Source organism: Ambystoma mexicanum, chromosome 6p (genome assembly GCF_040938575.1).
Source record: "Ambystoma mexicanum isolate Mex_15411 chromosome 6p, UKY_AmexF1_1, whole genome shotgun sequence".
Classification (NCBI taxonomy): Eukaryota; Metazoa; Chordata; class Amphibia; order Caudata; family Ambystomatidae; genus Ambystoma; species Ambystoma mexicanum.
The window spans coordinates 408,502,242-408,527,780 of NC_090935.1; the positions used below are offsets into that span (position 1 = coordinate 408,502,242).

At 46.9% G+C, this 25,539-nt stretch overlaps 1 protein-coding gene across 3 annotated transcripts in view; it reads left to right on the top strand.

The window, feature by feature from the left end:
* RIMOC1 (RAB7A interacting MON1-CCZ1 complex subunit 1) overlaps positions 1–25,539 on the top strand; it is a 517,747-nt gene that overhangs the window by 217,850 nt on the left and 274,358 nt on the right. For all 3 annotated transcript variants that reach the window (XM_069627205.1, XM_069627207.1, XM_069627206.1), the window contains exon 3: positions 5,460–5,606. In XM_069627205.1, coding sequence (XP_069483306.1) covers positions 5,460–5,606 — 147 coding nt within the window. The remainder of the gene's footprint in view (positions 1–5,459; positions 5,607–25,539) is intronic.

The window sequence follows — 25,539 nt, forward strand, 5'->3', positions numbered from 1 at the left end:
ACTAGCTGAAATCCGTTCTCCATGCCATGAGGCAAGGGGGAGGCTAGCTAAATTCGACTGTGCCACAATGACGGCCTAGGCCCATATGGAGGGAGATAAACCTGGGAAACTATTGGCGTGTCTCTGTAAACGAGAGCATCCCAGATCCATGACCACACTGCTTCTTGACGAATGTGGGGTGCTGTGGAGATCCCAACAGGCGATCAACAACATCTTCACTACCTATTACACACAACTTTACAGCCAGAACCACCTAGTCCCACAGGAAGATATAATGGAAGCTCTTTCGTTGATTCAGCTCCTGAAGCTCGCCTCCGACCCACGAACCTCCATAGATCGACCCATCACTGTGGAAGAAATAGGGGAAGCAATTGCCTCCCTTGCTACCTGTAAGACACCTAGTACCGATGGACTCCTCCCGGAATTCTACAAAGCATATGGCCCTACCCTAGCCCCAATACTCCAAAAGGTTTTCGAGGAAGCATACAGAAAGTGCATACTACCGGCTAGCATGAGGGAGACTTTGGTGATACCCATTCCCATACCAGGGAAACCGATGGAGAGGTGCGACTCCTACCGCCCTCTTGCCATGCTGAATTAAGACATCAAGATACTCACAACTGGGCTGGCGGCGCCTCTCCCTACGCACATTTCCTCCCTGATACTTAGACCAAACTGGTATTGTACCAGGGTGCAGCACCACCCTTAACCGCATATTATCGAACAAACAAACTCTTGTGAAGAGCCCTGCATAGTGGTGTCCTTGGACGGTATATTGGGAATGGCTGCTGGCCTCATTGCAGAGTTTTGGGCTAGGGGAAAGCTTCATCCGATGGGTAGTGTTGTTATACACCTCACCAACAGCGCAAGTGAAATCAGGCTGCCAGATTTCTGGGGTGTGGAACATATGTCAGGCAGGTGTCAAGGTTTTCCACTCTCGCCCATGCTTTACATATTAGCCATGGAACCCCTGCGCCAGGAGTACCGGGACACAGGCATCGTGATTGGTGGATCCAGACTCTTGGTATTGCTCTACGCAGATGATGTTCTAATATACATTTGTGAGCGGATAGATTTGCAGAATTTTCTGGGATCTCCTTCAGTAGACGGAAATCCTGCATCTTCCCTTTTGGGTGGATTTTGCAGGGTAGACCTAGCTGCCCTACCTGACCTGGGCCTCCTTTGGGAGACATATTCCTTCAGATACTTGGGCGTCCAGATCACGCATACACTGGGGAACACACACAAACATAACACTCTTAAGGTGGTAGGAGGCCTCTAGAAATATATCCATGTCCTTCTGGTCTCGGTTGCCGCTCTCGCTCATGGGCAGAATCGCCATAATTAAAATGGTCGTCTTCCCTAGGTTCCTTTATTACTTCACTAACTTTCATTACTATATAAAGGTAGACTTTTTTCACCTTTTAGAATCATTGATCAGAGGCTTCCTTTGGGGCTCGGGCCATCAAAGACTATCCCTTGCTGTGTTGTACCTACCCTATAAGGATGGGGGTGTGCAGTTACCAAGACTTGAGCTGTATTTCCTAGCTGACCCAACTGAGCTCTGTTACGAAATGGCTATCTAATGGTCCTACTTCGGAATCAGCGATGCTCCAACACTTGTGGTACCAGCCAAATTTAAAGAAATACTATGGCTTCTGGAAGTTTGCATGCACTCCCTACCCCTACTTGTTAGGATAGGTAGGCAAATCTGGTCCAGGGAAGACTTGAGCGCCTCCAGATTATGGGAGGAATATGGCGTATACACTTGGGGAGATGTGTATGATAATGGTAGATTCAAAGACTTGGTAGATCTGACACAAAAGGTAGGCCTACCTAATGGACAGTTCCTCAGGTACATGAAAGTGAAGGGGGAGGCGACTCATAGGTGGAGCGGGTGGCCTGAGGAACCAACGGAATCAACATTCCTGGCCCTGATTTACATGCTGGAGGATGGCTGGAGACCAGTGGCAAGATTATATGGTTACCTACTGTAGAGCACTAGCAATAGAAACCCCGGTCCGAAAATAAGATGGGAAACTGATATAGGTGCTACTATCAGTGACAAAAGGTGGAAACGGGCACTTGGTTTTCCCAAAACGTATCCCATTCTTCATCGCACCTATATGACCCACAGTAGGGTAGCCAGGTTCAACAAAAACACACGGTCTACCGGTCCCTGTTGCTAAAAGGACAATGCAAACTTAATGCACATGTTCTGGAAATGCGTAAACGTGCAGTCTTTCTGGTACCTTATTGAGCAGGCCTGCAGCGGGACTGGGGTTGCTAGATATGACTGGTCCCCAATGGAGTGTCTGTTGGGAACATATTCTAGGCAGGGAAAACATAAGCATGTAATTAAACTTATGGACTTGGCATGTATTTCCTTGCAAAGAGGAGAACTGGCAATTCCTGTAAAACCCCAAGAAGCCCCAGTTTAAACTGTGGCTACATGACTTTGAAGTCTGGTGCGAGGCCAAAACAAGAGCATGGGCTATGGCACTGCATTCATACGAGGGTGACCTTGCTGATACCTTTGTAGCCTGGAAATCCCTTGTCCACAATGTGTTCCCTCCATCAGACGATAAATCACCATGAACTCCCGGACCAACCATAGCGCAGTGTATTTGTTTGCGAGTAATAAAGATTCCCCCCTGCCTTCACCCACACGTATATGCATGCCCCGCGCTCAGTTACTCTGTAGCTCACAAAAGCGTGATACCTTCTAACGACCATGAGACCTGATTTTTATCCTATGCCCCATGCTGGTTTTATGTATGGAAAGTGTGTGTTATCTCTTCCATCGTCCCAGCCCCCCCTTTTTTGTTTTTCTTTCCTTCCTGTTTGAAGTTCTGTTTGTTAGTACAAAAAATGCCTAGAATGAATAATGCTATATTGTAACTACTGGACATGTGATGGAACTGCCGCATTGTCACTCTTTGCTCAATAAAGACATTTAAAAATAAATACCATTGGAGGACCGTCTGCCAAACTTGCACTAAGGATTGCGGTTCCTCCATGATATTCAGCAATTCCTTTGCCAAGTTTCTCAAATCACTTTGCGTCCATGGAACATAAACGGTAACAAAGCATAGCTGTGTTCCGCTTCTTCACCTTCATTACCTGCTGGCACTTTCCTAAGAAGCGCTTGGAGTGCCCAAGGGTCTCTACCATGTAATGTCACCAACTGGGTTTAATAGGCATATGTATAAATCAACATGTGTCCTCCTGTGGCTCCCTGTTCGCTCGAAGCAGGTTACACAGGCGTGTAGGATTCAACTATCTGAGGTGCTTGCAATTGGGCAACTTCCTGTTCCTGCGGCCCCCACATGGGCTGTCTCTGCCCTGCTCTCACTGCCACTCTGAGGCTAGTAAATAATTCAACAATGTTCTCAGCCCATTCACTGTGCTTCTCTTCTTCGTATTTCTCCTTCTCATTCTATTCCACTATCTAGGGGCACAAATGTTTGCTTTTATCCCTCATCCCTCTTGATCTCAAGTATTTTATCTGCCCTCGTAACCTGCCATTAACTTCTCTAAACCCCCAAAGTTTACTGCCGTTTCGTCATGCGGTTGTCTCTTCTAACCATGCTGCAAACTCTTCCCCACTGCTTTGGAGTCACCTGGTCTTTTGTTCCATTATTACCCGCTTAAGTCCCCTCAGTTTGTCTAAATTAAAGGTCCCTTAATTTGGAGAGGAAGTATGCTTATTTTTTCATGCCAAGTAATGTCAAGGGTCCAAAAAAATCACACATAGCACTATTAAAATTGGTAAACTTGTAATGGTTGTACAACCCCTTTGGGGATTCCTGCACCTGCTTTGACTGTTCTTTGGTCGTTTCTTTCCCTTAATCAGGCTTCAATATTTCAACATCCCCTTTTTATTGTTCCCTATTCCAAACCAGCGACACAAATACATATAAAATGAAAAGCTTCCTACGGATACCTTCTCTAACACCAGGAACGGAATGCATTTGCTCAAATATAATGGTATTACCCAAGTTGACCGCAGATGATTTGCCCTCGGTCAATTTGACCGAACTTAGGGCGGGGGTTTCTACCGCAAATATATATGGGTTCGGGTTAATAAATTATATAGGGATTTTTGAGGGGGGAGTGTGTGGGGTCAAATCGACCACGGGCAAATGCATTCAGTCAAACAACCCCAATCCAAATATAATACGTACATTAAAACTAGCCTACAAAGTCGTTTAAACGCTTTGTTTTTTCAGAAGTAATAAATAGTTGCCAAAACTGCAATCAAGAAGAAACAAAATCAATGAACAATGAACAATACAATGTGTCCAAACCAGAATTTCCATCCCATTTCGGCATAGCCCCTAAACAAGTGCCCTTTTTGTCTGTGCATCCCTGTGTCTATAAAAAGACCTGCGCTTTCCCTATGCGGCCTGCATGCTCACTCACCTGCCCTGGTATCCTTCTCGCAACAGCCTCCCTCATCACTGGACCTTTTAACAAGGACTCCTACCTCCTCGTCCGTACACGCAATTGGGTCTTCGGTAGGAGGCTGCCCAATGTCCGAATCCATACCACAATGCGTGACAAGTCAGAGTCGAGAGCACCATCTATCAACATTCCTGAAAATAAGCCAGGTTAAGTCTCGGGGAGTGAACAGGCAAAGATTTATTAATGTTGTAATCTTATAAGAGAACAGAATCCAATTCTAACCCTATAGACACAAATAACATGATCTACCCTCCAGGTCAGCTGCTCTTATACCCCTCAAGACGCTTGACCCCATATCTTCGAAGTGTCCTACGTAGGTCTTTCAGCAGCTTGTTCCCGCCTCCTCAGAACAAAGAACATCTTTCTATTCTTGCAGTAGTAGTCCATTGTTTATCTTCATATCCTTCAGAAGTCACATGATGAAGCACCTCTGGCTCAGCTCTTTGATCGCATTGACTTCCAGTCCCATCCTCCTCAGGCGAGGGGCATAGGTCCTTCACACCTGACATGTTTCCTGTTTCATTGTAAGTGCCATTGTCTTGCCTGGTTAGAACGGGCATATCCCAGACATGGCGGCCAAATGGCCTCCATCTAGCAACACAAGACATCCTAGAAATGCTAAGCTCAGTACTGCTCATGGCACAGGCCCTCCGAAAGATTGACAAATCCCAATAGTTCATGGGGAAACCCCTCAACAAAAAAAGATGTAAAGAAAAATAATAAACGCTTAGGCCAGTGACGTGTTGCCATGGCGAAGCCACCCAATGGGGAAAGTACCTTGTATAACTCATAATCTCTCGCAATGTGTTCATCTACCCCCGCGCACCTCAGCACTTGACTTTAGTGACATCATCTCATGTTATTAACACATAAAGAGGAAGGTGTCGGTATTGTTACAGGTAAGCAACTTTTTCATTATCAATATGTTTTTTCTAAGTAGAAAATGGCATGTTACACCATTTAACGTTTTTTGTGTAATTTCCAATTAATAGACTATTTTGGACATCACATATTTTGAGGAGAACAAGCTAGTTGATGACGAATTTCCAGAAGAATCTTCCTTGGATAAAGTGAATGACCTCATTAGCTTACTTTCAGAACCAGAGATCTTAATTAAAGAGCTAGTAAACCACAGAGAAGTGAGTATGAAGTGTTTGTTTTATATTTTATGTATAATGGTTTACTACAGTGTTGGTATAATGTTGTTGCTATTTCGTTTGCTGCTATATGAAAGTGCCAATTGCAATAAATGTCTTTCTTTGTGAGGGCTGTAGAAACCTTGCCTGAGACATCTCTGAACTGTCTGACCCTCTCATATTAACACCATGCGAGAGGCACAGAGACTGAGGTTTAATGTGTCACTGACCCAACACTTGCTTCTCACTAGCGCAGGTAGCTGATTGAAGCAACAAGGGTAGCAATCTGCTTCTAATGGAATTCTGCAGCTTTGGGCCTTTTATAGATTCACATACTTTGATTATGCCCCTACATCCTGTCCCCTTTCCACCATGCTTGTGGGATCTCATCCAAGTGAAAGGGATGGGACTGGAACATGGTGCGAAGCTGCATTCTAGTATATAAAAATTAGGTTGCATTGGTGTGTATACATGGACATGCCCTCTGTTTGATCCCTCCTCACACATGTTGCAGGTCCCACCTGTCACCAGTCCTTTATTCCACACAGATGGCAAGCAACGGTGTGGGACTTTCCTGCACGATTCAAAAGTGTAATCGTCTTTTCTCACTCATGTTTGGCTCCCATCTGAATGTTTAGATACTGTATTTTCTGTGACAGGCACTTTGTGGTATTGGATCTGCATGCCCTTTGCCTGCAATGCCTTGCCCGAAACTGTGCACTGAGATGCAACTTCTTTAAGCTTTTTTTCTACCATCCTTCATTGGGAAGAGGTGTTCTGAAGGTATCCACCCGGTGACTTGAATAGTTTTTTCACCAGTAAGAGGGTGAGTAAATTGTCTTTGCTTTCTACCACTCACAGGACCTGGAGGGGTCCTCTTAACACTCCAGAAACTGGTGCTTTTACAGAGTATCCTCCACAACCTAAAACCAGGAGCAATCCAGAATAATCACTTACAAAGCATCCCACTGGGCCTGGTGGCTGAGGTGTTAGGTGGATCTTGAGATCAGGTCTCAACTATTACCTGGGCTAGCCTGGAAGTGTTTCACAGAACCATACATAAGCCAACTTCTGTTCTCTCGACCATGGATGCTGATTCACCAACATCAAGTGCCTCCGCTTTGTGGAGGAGTTCCCCATATCGGACATGCCCTCTCCCTCCAGCTCATCACAGATTTGTTCTGTGTATTTTTTACATTGGCTTTCCATAGCAACTAAACTATAACATCAAATAAACAGGCTGCAAATGGGTTCTGCCAGTACACTGACCTCTACATTTTATTATAACACATGTTAAGCTGATGAGCAGAAGAGTGCAGAGCATTGGGATAACTCTTCTGGTCTTTGCCCCAAGAAAGATACCATAGGCTTCGCTGTGAAAGGCTCCAGACTCTGAAGGACTTGCAGCGTTGTTGGCTGGGTCCACGATTAGCATGGGATCTGCACCCTTCTTCTGCTGCCTTTGGCAAATTATCTGATCCAGCTTGCAACTTGGAGGAACAGGCTTTCTGGCCATCCTGGATACCCAGTCTACAGCGGGTGTATAGGTCTGCCCCAAGGAAATATACACGGGCCTTTGATTAACTCTCTATTTGTCTTCCAACTGCTGGAACCCACCATTTTCGTATGTTCTGTTTTGTTCTGTTCAATCCTTCATGGGCCCATCCCCTCACCATGTTCCTTGACAGGAAGAATCTAAATGTTTAAACAATTTTATGAAGGCGCCTGGAAAGAAGAGCTTTTTGAAAGGTATCCTGGAGCTTATGAACAATCGTCGGGTCACTTACTTAACTACCTCCACAGGCTCCACAGCCTCCAACCAACCAGCTCCCATTTCCCCCTGCCCTCCTCCATAATCCCACTAAAGACTCTTCCCTCCACACCTCTCAGGCCGACACTACAGTAGGCAGAACCCTCCTCCGCAACCTGTCTCTGACTCTAGTGATAACACACTAAGAAGTAAGAAGAAATATGGCATTCCATGAACACATTCTTGGGGTCTTGCATTTATGTTTTTGGGCAAAAGACCCCAGACCAAGTACCAACAGAGACCAGAGTGTTGGCTATCCTCTCTGAGGCGCAAGAGAAGCAAGGCATTCTTTTTCAGCCTAAAGGAGGCCAGGGAAATTGACATCTCTTGCATAGTGCTTCCTACAAATCACAAACTGGACAATGACGTTCTATACTATGCTGGCAGAGAAATGATGCCTGGGTTCCAACTCCCCTACCACAGGCTGTGGTTGCTACTAAACTCTCCCAATGTTTGAATGTATCCACCTCTTCTTCCTCCTCTGCATCAGCCCCCTTGGGCAAATATGAGAAAGTCTAGTTTTATTTTGGAAAATCGGTTTATGATCTGCAGCAGGCCAATTCCTCTATCCTGGTTGCATGGGATCTCTGTCTGAGGAATTATATTGCAGAGATTTTGAATTACCTTCTATCTTTAGAAGGGTGATCTTTTTATAGCAGGCATTGCTGATGAAACGTAGCTGTACCTCGACTTATGGAGTCCACAGCCAAGCTTGTGGACAAATCCCCAGGGGTATGCATTTGGGTCATGTAAGAAACCTTAAGGTGTCTGACTTACTAATCCGTAGGGATCTGTCATCCAGGTGTACAGGACACGGCCATCGCTATTGGATCCAGTTCCTGAGGGTGGACCAGTGGGGGAGGATCACCTGGATGAGGGGTCCTCAGGGAGTGGAAGTGGGACACGGAAGTTTGAGACGTGGAATCCCCTTCCTTATGACTCCTTTTCCCCATCCTACCCCGCAGGATATCTAGAAACTCTACCGCACCCCCTTTTCCAACACAAACCCTTTCCTACATCGTGTCAAACAGACTTGCACCAGAACTGTTTACCTGACATGTCCCAACACAGGGGTCAGGCAGAGGCAGGCAATTGACGATAATTACACACACCTGACTACCCTTTCCCTTTCCCACAGGGATAAAAGGCGGAGCATGAGAGCACACTTGAACGCACAAGGAAGCACCTATTCTGGACTGGCAGTTCAAACAGAGGAGAAAAGCAGCGAGACCTGAAAGGATGACGAGGAGAGAATTGCCTTTACTCTTTTCAACTCAAACCCACGAAGCCTCCGAAAGCAGAATCATAATACCGTTAAGTCGAGCTGGTGTGTGGTGCGACAGGTGTCAACTGTATACTGTGCCCTCACGCGCTGATAGCCAAAGGGAGGAGAAGCGCTTGCCGCCATGGTGCCGTCCTTGACTCCCGAGGCAAGAAACTCCAACAGTTAAGCACAACCGGTGAGTCCGTGAGAACTGATAGTAAACCGAACTGTGCTTGGGCCAAGGTTGCAAACGGCAAAATTTGTTTGAACAAAGAACTTGTGTATTTAAACTTTAGAGAAACCCCAGGGGAGGTCCAGATGCAGAGGGGTGCAGCGCAACGTGGGCACTCATTCGAAGGATTCTGACTGGAGCCTTTTTGTTGTGTTGAAACTACAAGAACCAAGAGGCCTTAGGGAGGCTGGCGTGAAGTGTGAAGGTGGTTATACGAGGGTCAAGCAAAACCCCTTGTACAGTCGAAAGTCTTTGCTGTATTGTGGAAAGCAAATTGAACTGTGTTACTGGGAAAAATGTGAATCCGACTGAAGCATGTCTATGAATCAGGGTAACCAATAACACCCGAGAACATTGTATTGATTGAACTGTGTGAAGCCTGGCTGGGGGCTTTAAGGAAAGCCTGACTGGGGGCTGAGACACAGACTTGGGTAAAGGGAAGAACCTAAGGTGTCTAACAAGACTGTCTTGCGAACTGGGGCAAGTGTGAACCCGACAGAGGGATGCCAAGCGAAAGCTAAGGGAAGGGAACCCCGCTTTTGGAGGAGATGAGCAAATCATGAACTGTTAGCCATTCTAACACAGTTCATGATTTTCTATGTGAACCCGACTGAGGGATGCCTGCGAGTTGGGGTGAACGATGATACACCCGTGAACATTGTGTCGACAAGGGATGTCCACAGTGAATGGTTGTTTAAAAAGACATTGAGACTCTTCAATGTTACAAGTCGTTGATATTTTGAGTGAAAGGCCGTAGTGAACCCGACTGAGGTAGGGCCACTTTGCAAGAAGGATCGGAGCCCGGTTGAGGGGGATCCAAGGGTGAAAAGAAATCACCCGACGTGAAGATTACTGAAAGGAAGATTTGTTTTTGTTGTTTATGGCACATCAGGTCCTCTGAGGCAAGAGACTTTGTGTGAAAGACTTGGCCACAGGAGGCACTGATATTTTGGAAACTAACTGTAAGCTTGTGCTGGAGAAGCAGAGGAGTGTGCTGTGCTTAAGTGTCCCGCCTTGTCCCGTGCTAAAAACATGGATAAGGCAGACCCCAGCTATACCATCTTGACTTATCAGTTTGAGGACACTTCTTTCTTTTCTTGTGAACATTATCCCAAAGCTGTTTTGTAGCATAGCAGTAAGTATTGGCGATAGGGTTTTTAATATAGACTCTTTTTATTTGGCTAGACTCTTGGACTGTATTATTATTATTTGATGGTCGTAGCCTGCTCCCATCTTAGACTTAGGTTTAGATTTGGCATTTATCTCACCCATATTACAGTTTAATTAACACACTTGAACCGTGATCACTTGTGTCTGTCTATTTCTGATACCATGCCTCCCTTACAGTCAGCACATCTTGTCATGCCTGTGCCACTGGCGCACACATTGGCAACCATCATGGACTATTTGGAACTCATTTATCTTCATAATACTCTTTGAACAACCCCTATTCACACTTCGGTCCTTAATTTCCATTTGCACGACTTTGGTACTTTCTTATTTAATTCAGCTAACTACATGTACCATAATGCACCTTGCTACAGTTATCAATTCCTGGCTATTCCCATTCATCAGTATTGAAACCACAATCCCCAGAAGCCCTAGCGATCAGTGCTGCTTCCACCTTCTCAGGACCAGAGAGGGAGGAGGCAGATTACCTTCAAGTGTGCTGCTCCAGGTGCTGTCAATTAGCCTGCCTCAGTACAGGGCAGGGCTGTATTTAAGCAGCTGCCTGGAGGAGCTCAGTCTCTTGCATCAAGAGTTCTCCCAGCCCCTTTTTGCCTTGAGCCACGATTTGTATGCTGTTCCTGTTGCTGTATTATCCTGCTTCTTATCCAGTTCCCTTTGCTACACTCCTCTGCCTTCAGCTCTGGTCCTCTGGGCTCCCTGCCTCGCTGCCCTGCTCCTTTGGGCTCGCTCCTTGTTGCCCTGCTCCTCTGGCCTCCCTGCCTTGCAGCCTGCTACACTCCTCTGCCTTCAGCCCTGGTCCTCTGGGCTCCCTTCTTTTTAGCCTGCTACACTCCTCTGCCTTAAGCCCTGGCCCTCTGGGCTCCCTGCCTCGCTGCCCTGCTCCTATGGGCTCGCTCCTTGCTGACCTGCTCCTCTGGACTCCCTGCCTTGCAGCCTACTACAGTCCTCCGCAGTCCACAACAGTTTACCTGCACCTTATGCCATCCGTTACTGCAGCCCTGCTTCCTTGTTTGCAGCTCCCCTGTTTCCTGGCTACTGCTCCCTTGCTCTCTTCCTTGTTTGCAACCTCCTGTTCTTGATCCCTGTCCTTCTCTTAGGTTATCCATTTCAGTTATACTGTTTCAGTCATTTCCTTCTGCTAGCTTTCTCTTGTCTTTCCAGCCCTGAGTTACTGTTCTACTATTCCGTGTACAGTTTCCGGTCAGCATTCCCTACAGTTAGATACTAGGTTTTCTGCCCTTCCTTTCTTCCGGATTCTGTTCTTAACCTTGTCCTCTTTGACATCCCTTTCCCTGGATATTTCTGTTCTTGTCTTCACTTGTGTCTTATGTAAATCCTTTGTACAGAGCTTAACTGTTGGTTTCCGGCAGGCAACCTCTGCCCCTTCCCTTGTCGCGTTTTCAGTGTTGTACTTCGTGTCGGACCCGTACAGACTTCAGTCTTGTGAAGTACCGTTACCTTGTTCGTGCCTTAGGGTTCAGGTACAGACACCCACTGCTGTTGTTCCCTACCATGAGCATACAGAGTGGGCCCCTGTAATAGCAATCTGTGCAGAAGGCTGGAGTTTCCAAAGGTCCGTGGAACACTCTTTCCCATTTGTGCATACACCCCAAGAGGGAATCCAGTTTGTTTGTACCTTTGTATTCCTGGCCCCTTTTTGTTCACAACTACTGTTGCCTATTCTTCTTTCTTGTTGAGCTTCCTGCTGTGTGTGCTTATCTGTCACCTTACATCAGCACAGCCACCTAAAACCTACTTGGGTGCCCTGTGCCACTCTTAACAGAGTGCCATCCTTGACACATCTGAAGGAGGAGCCTGGCTGAAGAATACAATGCTACGGTCAGGGCCCTGCTCTTCTGCAATTTATTTTACCCCCAATCAAATGAATTGAACAAGGAAAATGCAAACACATTGAAAGCCAAATGGTTGCCTGCTATCTCCACTTGGACAGCTAGACCAGCTTTTTTCCTAGTCTTCAGATGAAAGGCGAAAGGAGAGCATACCATGGGATGTGTCATCCAGTCAAGATTCCAGGACCACGGGGGACAGTAAAGGCGTTCTCCCTTTCCTCCTCCTCTCAACCATGGAAGAAGCTTCTTCCCCATCTCTGGGTCTTCTTCTGACAAACAAAGCAAAGTCCACACCACACCAGTCTATGGCCAGATTTCACTCTTTAATCAAGCATGGCTTCTCTTCATGCAGGGCTCTTAGTTCTTTTAGTAGTGCACTCACTTTCTGGCTACCCCTCCATCCCTCTCAATCATCAACTTTAATTCTTTCTCCTGGTGGAGATAGACAAGTTACTCTGTCAGTGCAAAAAGGGGGCTGGGTTCTTTGTATACTAGGGAGTGGTGCTATTGCAGTTTCTTCACGGTGCCGAAAAAACGAATGTGGGCCTACAGACTATTATTGACATCTCAGATTTGAACACCTAACTGCTGAAGGAAAGGTTCATGGTGGTGGTGCCAACCTAGATTCTGTCCGCTCTTCAACAGTGAACTGGATGTGCTTCTTGGACCTTCAGGATGCCTACATGCACCTTCCTATTGGCATCCCAAGCGAACGTTGCGTCAACTGTTCCTCACTCTACAGCAGCTGGTTGTGGTCTCTCTGTTCTGGTGTCTTTCTTCCTCTCAGCATCCCTGACGACTAAATCTGCTCCTTCATCTGATGCCAGGCCATCTGTCACAAACCATGTCCCTGACCCCCTCAGGTATAACAGCCCCCTGGCAACAGTGGGGCAAAAGCCCTTCACACTGGCCCTTTGGCGCCAGGCTCATTATCAGGAATAAAGCAATACCAGTTTTGGACCTTAATCCAACATGGAGGCCTATTACACAGCTCAGTTCTTTAGAACCAAGCCATGCGGTCTAGTGTTTTGTGTATGGCTGGGCCTGGAACTACTTTACCTGGGCTATTTAAACCACACTCAAACCGCAGAACATGCTTCGCGTTATTCTGCACTCCTGCAGCGTTGTCGCTCACTGTGTCCAGCTCCTGCTCATCTGCTTCTCCGGCGGCCCGACCCTGTAGCCTTAGATCCGGATTCCATGAATAACCTGGAAGAACAAGAACAGCATTAGCGAGCAAGAACACTTATCTGTGAAGTAACCGGCCTTGAATCCATCCTGCGCTTCGCTTACCTCACCCATCTCTGGAGTTCGCTGCAACCTGCAAAGGTAAAAAAACAAGGACAGCATTAATAACAATTCTTACCTGGGCAAGCAGCGAGTCCTGGCAGCACCCTGCGCTTCTCTTACCTCACCCATCTCCGGGTTTCACTGCAACCTGCAAGGGAGAAGGAACAAGGTCAGAATTAACAAAGCACTTACCTGGGCAAGCAGCGAATCGATCGCTCATCACTGCGGAACATCACCGCAACCTGTACAAAGAAGAGAAGAGAACACAGGTTAGCAATTAACACCAATAAACAGCGCAGCGCTCCGCGTATCAATAACTCGCTGTGGTCTTCGCCATCAGCGCAGCAACTCTGAGATCGCAACCATCCCCGTGAAAACAAAAAGAGACATTGTTGGGGAACAGCGTAGTGGAGCAAGACACCGAGAAGACAGAGAAAACAGAGGGAAAGAAAGAGAATAAAGACGGAAAAGACATTATAACTCACCTGGAAGACAGCAAGCAGAGTCAGAGTCACAGCCGGTCTGGACCCGACATAAGGGCACACGGACCAGTGAAGCAACTAGGTCCACGGAACGCCCGCACCAACCACGTGCCCCTGTACCGAGACGCAGGACAGAGAGTTCAACGCACAAAAACCTAAGGTGAGCAATAACCCCAAGGGAGGGGATTTGGACCAGAGGGAGGTGAGAGTCAACCCATCACAGAACCAGTATCTTAACCCTCCATTCTCCTGTTATAGGCGCTACCCAACGTCTGGCATATAACTAAGCAGAAAGGGGTCCGGGATAGCACTTAGACCTCCATCCAGTATCGTGTGGCGCCCCCGTGGATACCAGGTGAGCGTAACACCATCCAGTGGATGGCATGTAGCATTTTTTATCCCTTGCTGGCGACTTGCATGCTACCGTCAATCTCTGCATCGCTCCTCTTCTATCATAACAGGTAATGCTCTGGAGGAGTCCCTATTGAAAAACTGGAACCACAGCTCAGTCGGCTGCACTGGAATGCGGGTACACTGCTTCATCCTGCTCGGAACAGATAACATGGTTGATCTTGCCTGGCCTGTCTGAGGGTCACTGTTGGCATACAGGACCTCATACTGGTATAGGATTCTGGCGGTGCCTGTGGTGTTAAACCTATTGTTCTGACAGTGAACCCAGGACCGGTTTCCCTTGGGGGTCTTTTTCTTTTTTCATGTTTGGCTCCTGCATAAGCCTCATGCAGTTGGTTGGTGGGTTATTGGGAGTAGGGGTATTTGTCCCCCAGGGAATCCTCGGATATCTCTGTGCAATAGGGCGTGAATTCATGAAGACTTGAGGTGGAAAAGCACAAACCAAAAAGGGAGGATTCTGAATTGGTACCAATGAGACGTGATTGCAAATCTCATCTAAATAGTTCCTGATCCCCCTATGCATGTCCTGCTTTCCAGAATATGCCTGGTGATGTTTATTACCTGAAAATTCAATTTGACCAGTTCCCCAAGCCTCTGTGGCCCAATGGCGAAAATGGCACATCCCTCGTCTTGGGCTCACATATAGTTGCATGCCGACTGACCCACATAACCCCTTTAAGGCTTTCAATAGGTGTATTTACTCACTGACAACTAATCTATGCCATGCATCTACGTTCTGTTTTTGCTATGAGATTGAGGGGTATAGACTGGTGGGTGTGCACTGGCTCTATATTGAGGGTATGATGTTATGTATAGTAGCCTGCAGCATCACACATGCCTGCAAGCCATCCCCTAGGACTTCCACAATTGAAAATACTTGGTTGAATGAGGAATGGTGGGTTGCGCAGAGCAAAACCAATATCGCTGTTCACATTGAAAATAAAGATTCTCCAATAATCAGAACAAATTTGATAAGTATGCAGTAATTTAATGAGGCCATATGGAGTGCAGCCGACACGTGTTTCGACCAGCGGTCATCCACAAGGCTGCCAATTGTACAGAAATTATGCAAAGAAAGTAACCAGGATTGTTATAACACAACATACAAATTAAATTGTCAAATTAGTGCAAAATGTACACCACCATTTGATGGAAGATGTAACAAATACCAATTATAAATCATATAATGCAGCATTTGGCACCAATGGTAATTAGCAAATCAACATAAAAATGATTGTTACATACCAGTTATAGTAATGCGCATTCGGGACAGGTGAGAGGAGCAAGAAACATTAGACAGGGAACAGAAAGTCACACTAGTTGCTAGATTTAGATCATTACTAGTTGAACATTATATTGGCAAAGTCGCACATAATTATAATCATTGGTTCCTCTTTATACCATAATTGGTGTTTTAGTGTGTCACTACCTTATCTAATCCCGGCTATCCTTGCATGTGATATCACTATCCCTTGTAATCTAACAAAGTTATTATTTTTTGTTTTTTTTTCCAATTTGTTTTTATTGACAACATACATATACAGCTGAACGAAACGGTCCGTTCCACCAGTAAGACACAAAAATAGGAACAAGTTGTCGGTTTTTCCAATAATAACTCCCTTCACACCACCCCCCCTCCCACCCCACCCTCGCCAAATTTCAACATACCAAGTTTTGAGGATTCACGAACAATAACAGAACGATTGCTTGCCAAATACCAATTAGACAAATCACTTGACACAGTGGGTTCAGATCATGAATTAACCGGTTGGGAAACAATCACAGTCTCAAGGAGGCATGGAGATAGACATCTTATGGAAACAACCTAAGATACATTCTACAGGCGCATAGAAATACAATCCTCATTGAGAAGAACTGCAGTCCATTCTTGCACAAAGTCCGTCATGATGTCGTTCGTTCGTTATTGCGGTAAGCTTTTCATATATGAAGATCGACCTGAGTTTGCAGAGCCATTCCTCTTTGGACGGGGCCAATGCACTTTTCCACTTTTGGGCGAGCGCTAGTCTCCCCGCTCTCAACATGGCCCCAATGACCTTAGGGAGATGCATTCAGTTCTGTCTCCGGCGTGGGGATGCCCAGGAGGATTTCCAATGGCAGTAAGGTCGGGCAGAACTCCTCAATTTCCTTAATCCAACTAAGTAGTTCCGACCAATAAACCTGAATGACTGGGCATTCCCACCACAGGTGAAACCATGTGCCTCGTTGTTGACAACCTCTGGGGCAAAAGGGGGACACATCCCTAAACATTTTGGACAGGGTGGCCGGGGGGCGGTGCCATGAATGGAGAATTTTGAAGCTATGTTCCATAGCAGCAGTATATAGAGAACCCATGAAAATGCATTTAACGATTGCCCTCCAAGTATGGTCATCCAGAGGCATACCCAGCCTAGCTTCCCAAATCTTTTTGAAAGGTTGTCTGCCCTCCAGGTCCGCTGTTATCAAGACGCTATAGAACATAGATAAGGAGCCCTTCCGAGTTGTGCTTTTGGCCAGGATAGTCTCGAAAGGGGTGAGGGGGCATTTGAGATGATCGGCCCAGCGAGGGTGGGTCAGGATCCCCTTCAAGCGTAGGTATTCGAAGACCGAGGGAGGGTTGTCTGCCAATGCTTCCGTCAATTTGTCATATTCTATAAAGCCCTCCTCACGATACAATTGAGACATTCTCTCCAGGCCCATGTCTGACCAAGATTGGGTGTCTCGGAATCCCTTGGAGCCCAGATCAATAGAGGGGCCCCAGAGCGAAGTCAGGGGGGATGACCAAGAGGATAGCTGTTTATTAGCGGCGTTAGGCTTCCAAGCCGCCCAGAGGGCCGCCAAGGTGGGATGTGTTCTGAGGGGAGAGCCCACAAAAGGTCTCTAACTTTTCTCGGGTGGGCATGAATGTCCTCAATATATGTCTAATATGTTCCCATGTCATCCCTCATATGTTCCAACATCACTCGGAGCTGGGCTGCTTTATAATAAAGCCTGAAGTCCGGGAGACCGAACCCACCATCTGACTTTGGAAGGGTCAAGGTAGAAGTCTTGACTCTCGTCCTTTTGCCATTCCAGATAAATTGGAGGACCCGGGACTGGAGTACCTCAAAAAAGGCATCGGGTATCACCACGGGGAGCGCCGCAAAGAGATAAAGGAGGCGGGGCAAGATATTCATCTTCACCGTAACCATGCGCCCCAGCCATGAAAGTGTAAGGGGAGCCCAACGTTTAAGGTCACTGCTAACCTGAGCCAAGATCTCCAGGAAATTGCATTGGTATAGTTGGGAGAGGTCTCTGGGGATGGTGGTGCCCAGGTACCTGGTGGATTCCTGCTCTGTTCTTACCCCCAGTATTTCGGTGTTGCCCTCAATATCTTGTTCCCCTGGACCCATGGGCATTATGCTAGACTTGGACGTGTTTACCTTCAGCCCTGAGAAGGAGCCGAAATAGTGTATGAGATCAAATAACCGTGGTAGGGAGACCTGGAGGTTTGTTAAGTAGCCCAGGATATCATCTGCGAATAAGGATAGTTTAAAGTCGCAGTCACCACACCTTATCCCCGTGATTCCCTGGTCTGCCCTGACTGCTACAGCCAGAGCTTCCATCGCCAAGGCATATAAAAGGGGAGACAGGGGACATCCCTGTCGGGTGCCCCTGGAGAGGGAGAACGGTTCCGAGGTGTCTCCGTTGACCAATACTCTCGCTGAGGGGCCGTTGTAAAGTGCTGCGATCCACCCACAGAAGTTATCTCCCAACCCCATCTTGCGAAGAACTCTGCCCATGTAAGGCCACTCGACACGGTCGAAGGCCTTTTCTGAGTCTAACGAAAGAAGGTAGCCTTCCACCTCTTGTTTTGAAGCCTCATGCATTAGATCGAGGGTTTTCCTAATGTTGTCTGATCCCTGGCGCCCCGGAACAAAACCCACCTGATCGCCATGTACTAGGGAAGGGAGGAGTTTCGCCAACCTATTTGCTAGGAGTTTAGCCAGGATTTTAACATCAGTGTTGAGAAGGGAAATGGGGCGATATGATTGGCAATAGGCGGGATCTTTTCCCTCCTTGGGGAGAACTACAATCAAAGCCGACATCATTGTGGGTGGGAGGGAGCCCTGATCCAACGCAGCATTGAACATCTTGGCCATGAATGGGGCAAGCGTGGACCGATACGTTTTATAAAACTTGACTGTATAGCCATCGTCCCCTGGGGCCGTTCCGCTTTTCAGCGAGGATATAGTAGCTATTATTTCTTGTGGGGTTATGGGCAGCTCCAGTGACTCAGCTTTGTCGGGGAGAAGGCCCGGGATCGAGAGGGAGTCGAGAACGCTGTCAACCTCGTTCACATCTCCCACGTATTCCGAGCTGTACAGCCTTTCATAATATCGCCTAAATTGTTACGCGATTTTACTATCCCTCACTGTCGACTCCCCTTCCGGGGTGTAGATGGAATTCACCTTTCTGCTTTTTCTGAATTTACGAAGCCTCCAAGCCAATATCTTATCCGCCTTTTCCCCCTTTTCCATATATTTCTGTTTTAAGAAAGAGAGCTTCTTTTCCGTCTGTCCCACGAGGAGGTCCGCCAACTTGGTTCGTAACCTCTGCAATTCCTCACATTTCCCAGGGAACATCTGCGTTTTTAATTTCCCCCCTGGTTGTATAGCTTCTATCTTTTCCCTTAATGATTTCTCCTCACGGTCTCTTTCCCTCTTTTTCCCCGACCCTATCCCAATGAGGGTGCCTCTAAAGTTGCCTTAAATGAGTCCCATACTCCCATGACCCCAACCTCACCGTTATCATTGAGGGAGAAATAGTCCTCTATGGCCACTAGAAGGGATTGGCGAATCTTTGTCATGTAGAAGAAGGTCATTACACCTCCACCGGGAACCTACTGCTGGGGCAGGGGGGAGACCCAGTCTAATTTTTACCATGTCGTGGTCCGTCCAGGGGACAATCTCCACTCCCGAGTCAGTGACCTCCCCCTGTAGCGAAGTTTCAACCAAAATGTAATCAATACGGGAGAAAGCTGCACGGGGCCTTGAGTAAAAAGTATAGTCGGGATTCCGACCCTGCTTGGAGGTACATGTGTCACTCAGGCCCAGTTCCCCGTTCACTTCGCGAAAGGCCACAGCTAGTCTCTCGTGAAGGCGCATGTTCGGGCAGGGTTTAGCAGATTTCCTATCCCTCTCGGGACATAGAACCATATTAAAATCTCCGCCAACCAATAGTGTGCCCTCCGAGAATAATCTTATTTCTTTGATTCCAACCCAGAAGGCATCCTGTGCTTCATTCGGGGCATAAATACACACCAGAGTAAACAGCCGGCCCCGCACCTCCCCCTTAACCATAGGATATCGTCCATCTGGATCTGATTTTCAAGGCTTTGAACACAAAGTGGGCCCCGGGGGATACCACCAAAGCTACTCCTCGCTTCTTTGCCTGAGAAGATGCTGTGAATACCTGTTCAATGGTTTTAGCTCTGAGCTTTGGTTCCTTGCCCCGAACCCAGTGAGTTTCCTGTACAAATAAGAAGTGAAGCCGGAGCCTTGCAAATTCCCGCACCAACAACGACCTCTTTGTAGGCGAATTGAGCCCACGTACATTTAACGATCCCACTGTCAAGTATTGGAGCAAATCATCCATTAGTACACTGATAAAGGCTCGTAGCTCCCCTCGAAAAACAGCAACGGTTCTTGCTCCCACAGTGCTTGCCCACCCCATTAGAGGCTCGTGAAAGCCCTGGGGGTGCATAGTAGACCCCAAAACTTGGCGTTCCATAACTGTAACCCCAACAACCCAACCCCCATACTTTCCCCCCTCCCCCCTGATCGTCTGGCAGGTCTTTGGTGTCATCATATCGCCAACCAGGTCACCATTGTCTCCCCCTCCGGGCTCAATAACTCTTCATTAATAACAACTCGAGCCCCCACCCCCCCAAGGTCATCCCTGGGTATAAACAATTATTTCCCCCATCCACTCACAAAGTCAAATACGGGCTTTTTCATTGAACACCACAAGCCCTTTCATTGTCCGGAAGCTCCGGGGATGCCGGGGCCACTCTCCTGAATTTCCTTTGGCCATGAACCCAGCGTCTTTCTATTGGGGCCTTGGTCCCTTTTGGGCCTGTCGTAGCTCGCTCACCTTCCTGGTCACCCAGTTCCATATTCGGACCAGCCAATAGTTCACCTGACACCCTCTGGATGTTGTCCTCCGTCACCAGGGCATACTTATAGCCTTCAAACTCAAGAGAGTGAGAAGGGGTACCCCCACCTGTATCGGACCCCCTTGGACTGGAGCATTTTTGTCAGCGGAGAGCATAGGCGGCGCCTTGCCAATGTGAAAGCTGACAGATCCTGATAGACTGAGATTTGGGCCCCCTCCCACTCCACTGGGCCTGTCTTGCGAGCCAATTCGAGAATCTTGCTTTTCTCGGCAAAATAGTGAAAGCGAACAAGAATGCGCCTGGGGCCTCTGGAGGATGCGCCCGCTCTGTGGGCCCTGTCGATGGTGGGCTCATTCGTGTTGGCCCCTCCGAAAAGCAAACCGACCACTGCGCTAACAGCTTTATTAATGTCCGCTTGCGTTTCACCTTCGTGCTCCGGGAAACCTAAAAAGCGCAGGTTACACCGACGTTCCCTGTTCTCTAAGTCATCCAACTTCAAGGAGCATTTCTCTTCCCTCCTTTCAAGCTCCGCAAGGCGCATATCGAATTGGGTCTCGAAGATATCATTGGAAGCAGTGTTCTTCTCGAGTGCAAGAACTCTATCGTCTATTTTGTCAACTTTCTTGTCCAGGGTGTCCAGTCGCAGCGCTATATCTGCCCTGAAGCCTCTGATTTCCTCCAGGAGGGCCGCCATGCCCCTGGTGACAGTGCTAGTAAACGCAGCTTCCTGGTGTGTCTGTGCTGCCATTTCAGGACGTACTTGGGGGCCCGGGGACAGACGGCAAAATCTCTGTAGTGCCTCCTTCCAGCTCATAGGCCCCCCCGGACATCTGACTCGAGGGGTCTGCCTCCAAAAAGCACGTGTTCAGGGTGCCTCACCGCCGGCTTCGCTAGGGGCAGGGGCTGATCACTCTGGAGGCACAGGGAGCGAAGACGCTTCGTAGGAGGTCCTGGTCGCTCACAGGCTCCCCCTTGTAGGTGCAGAATGCACTGCCACAGGTATTCCACCTCGACTATCGCCCTCCTATCCGCACGTCTGCGTCTTTGGGGTCTCCTGGTGCATGCGTAGAGTCTTGACACACCAACCCAGCCAGGCGGGAGATGCCTGAAGGATTGGTCGCGGGGCCTCTGCCAAAGGGTCTATACTGTCTATGACTGGCAGTTTTCCCCGGGGGGTCCCGCGGATGCCAGGAGGCTCCCTCAATAACCCTCCCGGTTCAATGGAAGGGGTAGTGGACTGCCCCCCTGTGATACTCTGTTTCCTCCCACGATCCTGGAGGCCCTCAGGGTGCCGTTTCGGGCCCCGCCGTGATCTCCTCACCTCATGGGCTCGCTGGTGCCACCCCGTAGGTTTGATGCCGCATCCGATCTGAGCGGGCCAGGGGAGGGCCCCGCCCGTCGTCCTTGTGCCTCGGGCCCCGGTCCAAGCTCTCCACTTTCGCGCCTCTCACGGCGCAGTATGCCCTCGGCGGGGGCTCTCTTCCTCTGCCCGATCTCGCTCTCCACGGATCTCGAGGCAGCTCTCCAGGCACAGGGGGACCCAACGGCGTCGCTCCGGGCCCTCCCCGGACGTTGCAGGGGGCTTGTGTCCACCCCAAGGAGAGCAGGCCCAGCTACTTCTTAGGTGCGTCCTGCCACCACTACCTCCCTCCAGGGAGAAGGGGGAAGGCACCAGCCAGCGTCGCTCGGCCTTGCCACAGGCCGCTCTCAAGCCCGGACTCCGCGTAGCTTCTCGTGGAGTCGCGGCGCCGAAGGGGTGAGGGGTCACTATCCCTCCAAACTAAAACGGGTCGTGGTTTCACGGCGGCTCCACCACGAAAGTCCAGATTTCGGGGTGATGTGCCCACCAATGATGGCAAGGTGGGGGTATGGTCTACTCCTCACTCCGGGGGTGCTGGGGGGGGGCTCAAGACCCTCAAACGGTGCCCTTCGGAGGAGACGAGCTGAGATGCTTCAGCACATCTCTGCGCCCCCTGGTGGATCCAAAGTTATTATTTTTTATCATTCCAGGTTACATCCCATTGAACGAGTCGAGCAGTTAATGAGCGACCATGATAGAATCACAGAAACATGTGCTTGATAACTTGTATTATATTTACCCCTTTGGGATTAGTTCATCACAGTCCGTGTTCTATCAGAGGCATCCATTAGCCAAAATTGCACCATCGTGGTCAGGAAGTATTAGTTTAGTATCGTGGTCATTAAAAGTTGTCCACATGCTGGCTTACCATAACTTGATACGCTTCGATATTCTAATCACGGAAAACACAAGGGCTCATTAGAGATTAATGATGAATTTGCCCATGTAGGGCTTCTGCCCTTGTCAGCAGATATGCGCATGTACTTAAACAACTATCTTGAAATATATATTATGAAGTTCAACTGAAATTACCAAAATGATATGCACCATTCCTCAAACTCCCTATATATATATATATATATATAGATAGATCTCAAATGAGATATTTCGAATCTCTTTTATTCCCTACTCAAGTATCAATAAGTTGACCTAAGAAGAAATATTAGGCTTCTTTTAGCACATTATTATCGGTTAACTGTAATGGTTAATTACTTTTATATAGTTAACCTTATGGATGGTGCTCGGCAGGAATACCGGGTAATAATTTTTCAAAAATCCATTTAGACTAATATCTTTAGAAATTGACTAAGAAATGTTTTTGACAGCAGTATCTGTGCTGTTTAATGCATTGAGATAAATAATGCTAGATTTGAACACAAAGCTATTGCCTAGTTAGGGTGCAGTGACCATCCTGGTATAAACACATATAAGATGCTTGCCATAAAGTATACTCCTAACACATTTTGGATATGCTAATATTAAGTCTCTAATGGCCTTCGTTAGTGATCTTGTATTGGGTAGATTAGATTTAGGTTATGAGTTTATCGATTCCCTCTTTTTATCATAGCTAGATGTAACATTAGACATGAGTCGCATGCATAGAAAAGGGACCTTGTGAGCTATCAAATCAGGTCAGATTTCAGGACAAATTGGTCCAAAATACCATAACGTGGAGCACAGTCCTAGGAGCAGGAGGGGGTGCAAGAAGAAGCTTGGACAAAGACATGGGTCAAACAAGCAGACTGACATGTACATTTGTCAGGAAACAGAAAGGAAAATGATGGGCACAGATTTGGTGAGTAACCTATCCAGCAGGTAATTGACAAAATATGAATCAACTCTACTTAATAAAGGTCTATCATTTTCTCCGACCATAGGTGCTAACTTTACGGACTTTCAAATTGATATATTTAAATTCATCAGAAAACTGAAGCTAAAAATGTTTTTCGATACTCAAGTTAAGATGTACACACCGCCTTCTAGACAAGAACCCTTGAGTCAATTGACAATGAGAGATATAGAGAATATAAATCTTCTCATGTGCCTAGAACTGGAGTTGGAATATGGAACTCAAGATATTTATCAAGAATTAGGGGTGCAAGTTGCTAATTTCAAAATGCAGAAAATGAAACCAAATTCTACATTTACACCGCAAATGACAACTGAAAACTTTTTCGACACTTTCTATCAAGCACTGATCAAAGATATTCACCAATATCTGGACAAGAAAGGACATGCTCAAACTAGAACCAAATTCAACTTGAGTAGGAATTAACAACTGGCATTGGACAACCTTTCCAAAGAAATCGTCATTAAGGAATGTGATAAGGGAGGTAATATCGTCATTATGAATACCATATGACTAACTGACAATGGCAAATATACACCTACAGACTCCAGGATGTTATAAGAAGGTGCTCAGTAATCCAATGAAGAGAATTGTTAAGGAATTACAATTGATGTTGAATAAGTGGCACACATCAGGCCACCTCACGGAGGATGAAAAACCTTTTCTTACCAGCATTGAACCTGTGGTTCCTACCATGTACTTTTTACCAAAGATTCACAAGCCATATGAGAGCTTGCTGGAAGTACGTTCTATAATGAGTGGGATAGGCTGGGCCACAGAGGGCTTATCGAATTACATTGATAATCCTATCAAACGACATGTAGGGAAACTTCCATCCAATATTGGAGACAGTACTAACATTTTGCAGATCCTACAGGATTTTCCATGGTGTGATGGCTACCTATTAGGCACTATGGATGTATCTGCTTTGCATACCTCGATTAAACATGATCTGGCTTTGCAAACACTAGATTACAACTACCAGGATTTCTCAGCCTCACAAGTTGTACATATTCAAATGTTGAAGGAATTTTTGAATTTCACACTAGCCAACAACATTTTTCTTTTTAATGACACATTATGTACAAACTAAGGGAGTAGCAATGGGGGCTAAATATGCACCAACTTTAGCTAACCTGTTTACGCCCCAGTTTGAACAAATGTATGCACTACTCAATAATGATCACGTGAACAATGTAATACTGTAGAAACAATTTATTGACAATGTTTTTGTAATCTGGAATGGCAAATCCCAAGTCTTTGATAACTACTTCCATTACCTAAATGATAACACCTATGGTATCACAATGACAGGACAATGTAGTGAAACAAGAATTGATTTTCTGGATCTACATATTTATATAGAAGATGCGCATTTGCACACAAGGGCTCATCATAAATCCAGAGGTCATATCCACACTGCATATTGACAGCCATCACTGAAGATCGACAGTGGCCAACATACCAGTATAGTGAATTCTACAGGGCATCACGCTATTGTAGTCAAAAAGAAACTCCCGAAACAGAATGCCAACTCCTTAAAGCAAGATTTATAGAAAGGGGCTACCCATTATCAACACTTAATAGAACACGTAGATTAGATTGAGATACCATGATTAAGCTAAAATCAACTGAGGACACAATATCGAATAATACAATAGATATCATCACACGATATTCCAAAGATACTCGTGATCTTTACCAACTAGTGAACAAACATTGGCATATTCTCCAGCATGGGGTCTGGCATGGATTCACATGCTCATGAATATTCCCCGTCGTCAGGCTGGGAATACTCGATAAAGAAAAGGAAATCAGTTTCAGTTTCACTTCTGAGCTGTCTTTCTCCTAACAACCAATCACTGGTCACTGGGTCATACTGCCCCCAACCAATGACTGCCCTCTACCTAGGCCCCTCCTCTGGCAATGATCTTCAGATTTTTACCGCACGTTAGAGTGTTTGGAGTCCTCGTGATTAGCTCTCTGGCTTTTTACTCTGTTTTGCACTTTTTCTTAGAGTTTTCTCTATTTTTTGGTCAATGG